The sequence below is a fragment of the Portunus trituberculatus genome, chromosome 23 (genome assembly GCF_017591435.1).
Source record: "Portunus trituberculatus isolate SZX2019 chromosome 23, ASM1759143v1, whole genome shotgun sequence".
NCBI lineage: Eukaryota > Metazoa > Arthropoda > Malacostraca > Decapoda > Portunidae > Portunus > Portunus trituberculatus.
The window spans coordinates 442,501-452,500 of record NC_059277.1 but is presented as its reverse complement, the minus strand read 5'-3'; the positions used below and the strand labels follow the sequence as shown (position 1 = coordinate 452,500).

At 37.0% G+C, this 10,000-nt stretch overlaps 1 protein-coding gene across 4 annotated transcripts in view; it reads right to left on the bottom strand.

Moving 5' to 3' along the window:
- LOC123507600 (E3 ubiquitin-protein ligase ZNRF1-like) overlaps positions 1-10,000 on the bottom strand; it is a 64,149-nt gene that overhangs the window by 4,511 nt on the left and 49,638 nt on the right. For all 4 annotated transcript variants that reach the window (XM_045260602.1, XM_045260601.1, XM_045260598.1 and 1 more), the window contains 3 exons: positions 6,384-6,479; positions 2,433-2,560; positions 1-1,581 (listed from right to left, as the gene is read on the bottom strand). The exon at positions 1-1,581 is cut by the window's left edge and continues 4,511 nt beyond it. In XM_045260602.1, the coding sequence (XP_045116537.1) occupies positions 1,546-1,581; positions 2,433-2,560; positions 6,384-6,479 (260 nt within the window). In that variant the 3' untranslated portion in view covers positions 1-1,545. The remainder of the gene's footprint in view (positions 1,582-2,432; positions 2,561-6,383; positions 6,480-10,000) is intronic.

Below are 10,000 nucleotides of genomic sequence, written 5' to 3'. Positions count from 1 at the left end.
AAGTCTATCACACGGATACAAGTCTTGCTGAGACAAGACTTGCTGTACCTGAAATAAGGACAAGGTTGACGCTTTGCTTATCGTCAATTTGGGAGAAATAAGTTACAACGGAGAACAGTGGTGAGTGGTGTCAAGTGGCAACACATCATCTTGTACTTTAATGTTATGACTCAAATTTCTTAAAGCCTCATTACACTGGAAAAGGAGTAGAGAGGAGAAAATAAATGCTACTAAACAGCAACAGTATCTGTACTTCGGCTTGTTAGTGTCGGACACGCATACACATTCCAAATTCCTTTCCTTACCTTGCCCTCAAACACCACAAAACTTGAGTGCTTCCAAATATACAGCACTGTTTCATACACTCACCACACACGTAACAGACGGACCTTTTCCCTTCCTTCCCTAAGCTCATTCTACACACAAATAAATATTTTCTGGTGGATGACAAGAGGACCAGAAGACTTGTTCACTAAGAAGCTTCCATATGATTAACAGTTCAAATAAATCAAAACATTTAACATTACAGAACTAAGAACTAAATCACTCGTATGTCGCTTCACCAATGCCAGCAGTCAAAACCACATCACTTCCACAGCATTATTGGGACTGCTAACACTTCCCACAGAAAACAACACTTGTCTTTATGGCCAAATAAACTACTAAAGAAAGAGTAATAATAACAAAGAGTCAAACCAGTTATTCCTCTCCATTTTCTCCTCTTTCTTTGCTAATAATAATAAACTTGACACACTCAACACTTGTCTTTATGGCCAAATAAATCACTAAAGAAAGAATCATAACCACTTATCCTTCTCCACTTTCCTCTCTTTCTTTGTTAATAATAAACTTGACACTCTGATCAGGTCACTGGAGGGACAAGACCAGCCTCTCATGCCCCTTGGTGCTGCTACAGGGGAACAGAGGCCAGGGCAAGGGTGTGAGGGAAGGGAGCTGCAGAACAAAGAGTGTGCTAGTGGTGGAGACTCCTGTAGATGCTGTGAGGGGCTTGAGAAGAGGTGAAGGCAGCACAGCAGCACACCAGTTCACAGCACACCACCTCTCCATTTCTCAGTCAGCATTGCCGCTCTCCTCCTTGTCTTGCAGCCGATTGGTGAGTCGATGATGCAAGGCAGGCAGGCATTTCCTCCTTGATGCTCACATGTGACATGCACACACACACACACACACACACACACACACACACACACACACACACACACACATGTGGCTGTGGTTTATCCTCTACACACACACACACATGTACACGCATCTCCTCTTCTTCCTCCTCCTGTTCATCATCATCCTCTTTATCTTCCTCCTCCTCTTCCTCTCTGGTTTCTTTGTCCCATCTAACACTTACAATATGACACAGCACAATTCAGGGGCACAAGTCCTCCCCCCCAGGGCCGAGGGTGGTGCCGCCCCCTGCCGCCCAGCCCGGCACACCACCACTCGGCTGGCACACGATAATGGCACATAGGCATTTTTCTTTTGTTTTTTTGTTTTATGATTATTTTTTAATACAAATGTGCATAGGAGTTATCAGTCATACGGGTGTTCAGGGCACGAACGGTTCACCTGTGGCAGAGAGAGAGAGAGAGAGAGAGAGAGAGAGAGAGAGAGAGAGAGAGAGAGAGAGAGAGAGAGAGAGAGAGAGAGAGAGAGAGAGAGAGAGAGAGAGAGAGAGAGAGAGAGAGAGAGAGAGAGAGAGAGAGAGAGAGAGATTGTGTTAGTACATGAACAGAGTAACCCTGTCAACATTACTGCCACTATCATACAGGGGGAAATAAACCTCATCATTAACAGACCCATTAAGAATAACTACTGAAGCTGAATAACCCATGTAATTATTACTGCAATTATATGCAGGCAATAAACTACACTATTAATACACCAACTATGAATACCTACTGATAATGAGTAACTTATGGCCTTAGAATTACTGTAATAATTAAACAAACTAAAAATTAAAATAATTAAACATCATTAACAGACCAACTAATGGTAAATTAGATTGACTAACCTGTGTTATCAGAATTACTGTGACTATTATTATAAAAAAGAATGAAGTACAGACTTCGACTGAAATTTCTAGATTTAATACTATAGAGCTGATGGCATAATTGTTATAGAGATAAATTATATTATCAAAAGACCCATTAAACATAAACTACAGATTCTCATTACCATTTCCAGATTCAATACTATACAGACTACATTACTATAAGTACTGTATGAATACCAGCTGTATCATAACCATTATTACACCAATCAATGCCAATGTATACTATTACAATATACTTAATCATTTATTTATTGATTCTTTAATTGGATAAGTAGGAAAAGCAATCGAAAACTGGAAAACAATGATGTGCGACCAGACTCCTTCCCTTCACTGAACCTCAGAAGAGCCTAAGATCCCAACTCACCTGGAACCACTCATCGATACAAGACTTATGATAGATGCAGAGGCAGGGTAATCGAGCAATGGTGTCCCCCTGACAGAGCTCCTCCAGGCAGATCACACACTCCCCCTTGTCCTCTGTCAATACATCCTCTGAAATACAATTAGTGCATAGATATTTATTACTTATTACTTATCTATTTGTTTTCTATTTACTTACTTTAGGTGATCCATCTCTGTGCACATTCAATGCAAGAAACATGTATAGTTAGGTTTTTGCTTTATGTTTGGATCTTATTAATTGTAGTATCTTGCTGTGCTTGTTAATGTCTTTAGCTTCCATCAATGCTATTTTTGAGTTGTTCTGTTTCTCTATACACTTTTTAATATCGTGCTTTTATTTTATGTTTGTATGCTACTAGCTTATGTCTTAATTGTTGTGCCTTACTGTGTGTGTGTGTGTGTGTATTTACCTAGTTGTAGTTTTACAGGGCCTGGGCTTTATGCTCATGTGGCCCCGTCTCCATATCTACACTTATCCAATCTTACTTTAAAAGTATGCACACTCGTTGCAGACACTACTTCTTCATTTAAACTGTTCCACGTCTCAATACATCTTTGCGGGAAACTATATTTTTTAACATCTCTCAGACATCTTCCTTTTCTCAGCTTTTTACTATGCGATCTTGTGCTTCGAATGTCATATTCTTCTCTCAGGATTAGTTTCTCATTATCCACTTGGTCCATTCCGTTGATCAATTTAAATAGTACTTGTATCAGGTCTCCTCTCTCCCTTCTTTGTTCCAGGGTTGGTAGATCCATAGCCTTTAGTCTCTCCTCATATGTCATCCCTTCAAATTCTGGAACCATTCTTGTAGCCATTTTTTGTAGTCTCTCCAATTTCCTTATGTGTTTCTTTTTATAAAGGGTCCACACTACTCCTGCATATTCCAATCTGGGTCTTATTAAAGTACTTATCAATTTCTTCATCATTTCTTTGTCCATGTGGTGAAATGCTACTCCAATATTCCTTAGCAAATTATATGTTTCTCTAAAAATTCTATCAATATGGCTTACTGGTTGATTGTTTTCTTCCATCGTCACTCCTAAGTCCTTTTCCTTTTTTACTTTCTCCAGTTCTACTCCATCTCCCATCTTATAGATTCCCACAGGTCGTCTTTCACTCTTTCCCATTTCCATGACATGGCTTTTGTTCACATTGAATTCCATTTCCCACTTTTTGCTCCATTCCCATATCTTATTTAGGTCTTCTTGCAGTATTGTGTGTGTGTGTGTGTGTGTGTGTGTGTGTGTGTGTGTGTGTGTGTGTGTGTGTGTGTGTGTGTGTGTGTGTGTGTGTGTGTGTGTGTGTGTGTGTGTGTTTACATAATTGTAGTTTTACAGGGCCTGGGCTTTATGCTCGTGTGGTCCTGTCTCCATATCTACACTTATCCAAATTTTCTTTAAAACTATACACACTCGTTGCTGACACCACTTCCTCACTCAAACTGTTCCAAGTCTCAACACATCTTTGCAGGAAACTATATATTTTAACATCTCTCATGCATCTTCCCTTCCTCAGTTTCTTACTATGCGATCTTGTGCTTCTAGTGTCATATTCTTCTCTCAGGATTAGTTTCTCATTATCCACTTGATCCATTCCGTTAATCAATTTATAAACTTGTATCAGATCCCCTCTCTCTCTTCTCTGTTCCAGGGTTGGTAGATCCATAGCTTTTAGTCTCTCCTCATATGTCATCCCTTTAAATTCTGGAACCATTCTTGTAGCCATTTTTTGTAGTCTCTCCAATTTCTTATGTGTTTCTTTTATGGGGGTCCACACAACTCCTGCATATTCCAATCTAGGTCTTATTTTAGTACTTATCAATTTCTTCATCATTTCTTTGTCCATGTAGTGAAATGCTAATCCAATATTCCTTAGCAAATTATGTCTCTCTGAAAATTCTATCAATATGGCTTACCGGTTGATTGTTTTCTTCCATCGTCACTCCCAAGTCCTTTTCCTTTTTTATTATTTCTAGTTTTACTCCATCTCCCATCTTATAGATTCCCACTGGTCGTCTTTCACTTTTTCCCATTTCCATGACATGGTTTTTGTCCACATTGAATTCCATCTCCCATTTTTTACTCCATTTCCAGATCTTGTTTAAGTCTTCCTGCAGTATTTCACAATCCTCTTTTTGTTTTATGACTCTGCATAGTTTCGCATCATCCGCAAACAGATTTATGTAGCTGTTCACTTCCTCTGGCATGTCGTTTATATATATGGGAAAAGTATTGGCGCCAATACTGACCCCTGTGACACTCCGCTGTCTACTGCTCTCCACTTGGACTTCATATCTTTAACTACCATCCCTTGTGAAGCATTAACATCAGCAGAGGTGAGGTGAAATGTATGTTAAGGTTTTGTTCTGCATTAAAATCTCTAAAAATTGGTACACCAGGTGACAATATTTTGCTCTATATAATATTAATTGTACAAACTCAAGCAAACTATAAAGAAATATCATGGTAAAATAACAACAGAAAAATACTAGGAGTAAAAGCATGGTAAATCAATAAATACATCATAATATAATGTTTAAAGATGACTACTCTGTACCAAGAGACAATGCTGACCCACTCCTGAACTAAACCAGCTGCCAAACACTGAAAACTCGCCAGTTTGGATCCTCTCTTATTCAAGAAGTGATTACAAGTTAATTTTTCATGTTTCAGTTGTACGTTTGCATATTGTATCCTGTTGTCTTTGTTTTGTTTCGAGATGGACTGTAGTTTTGTATGATGAATCTCCATTTACATTTCCCATATTTTGTGCTTTGTACAACATATTTGTTTTATAACTCTATATCAACACTGGTCAATAAACTATCTATCTATTTATTTCAAAGTCTAATGAATTTCCTGTGTACAAGTCTATGGAAATTAATATAAAGACTAATCACATTTATTTAAAGAGCTATATGGAGTAGAAATTAGGAATATATGTTAAAGCTGTTGCTGGATACTACTTGAATCCAACACAATGACTGAGCAACTGTACAATATTTTCATTACAAAGAAAAGAAGATTGCAAAACTTAATCTGCAAGAAGTCATCAGGCCTGTAAATGACAGTCTCCATATGAAATGTCTACCTATTTCCACATGTCATCCTCAACAACAAATTTGTCACATAATCTTTTCACACTTTCACTGCTAAACGTTTTTTATAGTCATTTACTACTTTTAGAATTTTTCTTTTGTTCTTTTAGCTAGTTTCATTGCCTCCAAAAGATGAAACTAGCTTCTTTGCCTCTCTTTGTTCTGTATAACTGCAAACAACCTTTTTCTTGTCTTCTGGGTTAAAGCTCACTAACAACTGTATTATAAACTTAATTCATGAGTCTATAATTCATGGCATGAGGAGGAGAGTTTACTGTGACAGTTAACAAATTTATGACTCAGTCTTATGGGCATCAGAATTAATAGATTATATCTCAAGTTTGTCACTAAAACATTTGCTCACAATTGATTTATGCTTTTGTGATCTAAGAATAAAGGAAAGGAATGCCTTTTTGTTCATATTCTTTCAAGAAATAAGAGCAGTTGTATTATATTTGCATACATTAATTCATTTTATGTGAAGGTCTGGTGGTTTCCTACAACTTCCATTGTCTCCTAACAAGAAAGCAAGGTAATGTTCCTATTCTCTAAATGGGTTAATTTCTTACAACTTGCTTATGTTCTATCAAGAATGCCTCAGGTTCTTGTTCTCTCAAAATGCAGTAAGGCAAACTACCTAAACAGCCCTGAGAGTGACTCTGAAGCACCCCTACCCAGGACAAAAGCAAGAAGACAACCAACTGAACAGCACTGAGTGACCCTGAAATAATCTTATTAAGTACAAAAGCAGGAAAACAACCACTTTGACAGTCCCAGAGTACCTGTGACTGGCAGAGTGTCGAGTAACTGACCATTATAGCTGATGCGTGGTTTGGTGAGGCAGATGACCAGGTGGCACTCCAGGTCGTCAGGCAACACCACTTTGGAACAGATAGGACATTTGAAACCTGAAAATGATAAGACATGTAAGCCTGAGTGCCACTAAGAACAGTAACCCTTTGAAGCATTACAAGCCCCATGAAGAGTAAACATAGTAATCTGAATATATTCTATCTAAATTAATGTCTGCCAATGTGTCTGAATAAATCCTCTTCTGTATGTAGAAAAAAGTGATTTGAAATTCTTTTAGGATCCTCAGGAACATTACAAGTCCCAGTGAGAGTAACCAAGATAACCTAAACACATGGTATTGGGTAACAAAATGCTAATGTGTGTCGGAATAATCTGTGTCCTCTATGATGCAACAGGGTTTTGACATTCCTTTAGGAGCATTATAAGCACCACATGAGAGAGAGAGAGAGAGAGAGAGAGAGAGAGAGAGAGAGAGAGAGAGAGAGAGAGAGAGAGAGAGAGAGAGAGAGAGAGAGAGAGAGAGAGAGAGAGAGAGAGAGAGAGAGAGAGAGAGAGAGAGAGAGAGAGAGAGAGAGAGAGACAGTAACCATGGTAATCCAAACACATGATATTGGGTTACAAAATGCCAATGTGTCAGAATAATCAATGTCCTATAGGATATAAGAGTGTTTTAAAATTCTTAAGCCCCAATGACAGTAACTATGGTAACCTGAACACATGCTTTCTGGGTTAGCAAATATCTACCAATGTGTGCTTTCATAATTGCAGTGTCCTTTAAGAAGCAGCTATGAATTGAAATTCCTTTATGAACATTACAATCCCTAGCAACAGTAGCCATGGTAACTTGAACTTATGCTATCTGGGTTGGATGTGTGGTAACATGAGCTTGAGCATTCACTGTGTCCCACATCAAATGACTCTTGATTTGTAATTCCTTCCTCTTTGTGTATCAATAACAGTCTAGTCATCCATTCCATGCAGTTTTTCAGGCCACACTCACTCATCAATACCAGTTATCCCTGTCTACCATGGAATGCCTGATAAGCTTTGAGGTAAGTTAGAGTAGAAGAAAAACACCCAGAACAGATGATGGTAACAAAAAGAACCCTGCCTCAACCAACCACCCCAGAAAAAAAAAAAGAATAATAATAATAGATAAAAAAAATAGTAGTAGTAGTAATAATAATATTAATAGTAATAATAATAACAATAATAATAATAATAATAATAATAATAATAATAATAATAATAATAATAAAATAGAAAAAGTATTGATAAAAAAAGAGCAAAAATTGAAAATTGATATAAAAAAATCTGAACATTGAAAAAAAAAAAATACAAAAGAAAGTTAGAGTAGAAGAAAACACCCAGATTACATGATGGTAACAAAAGAACCCTGCCTCAACCAACTACCCCAGGAGAGAGAGAGAGAGAGAGAGAGAGAGAGAGAGAGAGAGAGAGAGAGAGAGAGAGAGAGAGAGAGAGAGAGAGAGAGAGAGAGAGAGAGAGAGAGAGAGAGAGAGAGAGAGATAATAATAATAATAATAATAATAATAATAATAATAATAATAATAATAATAATAATAATAATAATAATAATAATAATAATATGGAAAAAAGTACTGATAAAAATCATAAAAAAATATGAGTAAAAATTTTAAACTGATATAAAAAATCTGAACATTGAAAAAGAAAAAAAAAAAAAAGAAAGAATGGGAAACTTATAAAAAACTAAAAGTATAACAGAACACCATCATCCATTATTACAAGAACCACACCCTTCCTGGTTACAAGAATTGGTATGACAAACAAAACATCCCAGGGCACACACACTGGAAGACTGAGGAGGAGGAGGAAGTGGAGAAATCAAGATGCAAGACACTATGAGAGTGAGTAACCATGGCAATGTGAACTCTGACCAGAAAAGCTATATCCTGCTGACAGTAACCATGGTAACTCGGAGGCACACACACACACACACACACACACACACACACACACACACACACACACACACACACACACAGCAAAGAAAATGGGCAAGCCTCTTAATGTGTAGTCCCTGTTCACCTAGCAGTAAATAGGTACGGGATGTAACTCGAGGGGTTGTGACCTCGCTTTCCCGGTGTGTGGAGTGTGTTGTGGTCTCAGTCCTACCCGAAGATCGGTCTATGAGCTCTGAGCTCGCTTCGTAATGGGGAAGACTGGCTGGGTGACCAGCAGACGACTGAGGAGGTGAATTACACCAATGAACAGGAAAAGGAGGAAGTGTGTTTGTACAAGTGACTATTTAGCAAAGGAAAAACAAGAGACAAGATGTAAATAAAAAAGTAATGATAAATAACTAGATGAGAGAGAGAGAGAGAGAGAGAGAGAGAGAGAGAGAGAGAGAGAGAGAGAGAGAGAGAGAGAGAGAGAGAGAGAGAGAATAATTTCTAAACACACACCAACCAAAAATATTAGTTAATGTACTGAAGCACATATTAAACACATCATTGTACTACTGTATGTCTGTTAGTATCCTAGGGTGACAGTACATAGGTAACATGGCACCAAACTGCTGGTAAAGTATAGCTGATGAGTAAATACATAGTGCAAGTCTGGATGGATCTCTTACTTGTTTTAATGTTATGTGACACATACTAACATGATATATATAAAATAATCAAATACCAGATATCAAAAGGTTGAGTTCAAGATTCACGTCAGACCAATAAGTTTTCAATGTTGTATGATCAGTACCTATTTAGAGATTACTCCAGTGAAATGTAAAAGAATTTAACACCAAATACCACAAGGTTGACTTTTTAAGTTTTATGATGCTTATCCTTCAATTTTAGATTTTTATATTTTTTTATACTATATAGGAAGGGCACCAGCTAAAGGCAAATAGGAGCCAGTCCTCAAACAGCTCTAGAAGTAGAGTAAAAAATTAAGGGATGATCTGTTTGACTTTTACCTTACAGACTGGAACCTCAGTACATTAGCTGACCCCCAAAAAATAAAAAAAAAAAAAAATATATATATATATATATATATATATATATATATATATATATATTTTTTTTTTTTTTTTTTTTCCCTATGCCAGGGAAACATAGGAGGTTAAGGTATTCATGTTAGGTCTAGACTAATACACTGAAGCATCACTGTCAACTATCAATAAAAAAAATACCAAATGTGAAGTTAAGTAGCTTCATATAAGATTAATGCTAATATGGTGACACCTGGTGCTGGAAACTATTAATATCAAATACTAAACAAGAGGTTAAGTTATGAAGAAATAAAATTAAGAATAAAAAAAAATTCCTCATTAATACCTGTGCTTTATATGACAAAGAAATCTCAACACCTGTGCTTTTAAAACAATTATTAAACCCTATCTGAACAACTTAAAAACACCTTAATTCCTTCACTGAAAGATAAAACATTCTGAAACCACGATAACCTAAATTCTCTCACTTGAAGATAACCCAAATGCACAACCACTATCAATGAGATAAGCATCCCTACACACAGACACACACCATGGCATTATCACTATCACTTGAAGGAGTACTAGCTTGAGTGGGTACAAACATCACAGGACCAAACACTTAAAACACTGCGTAAGTCT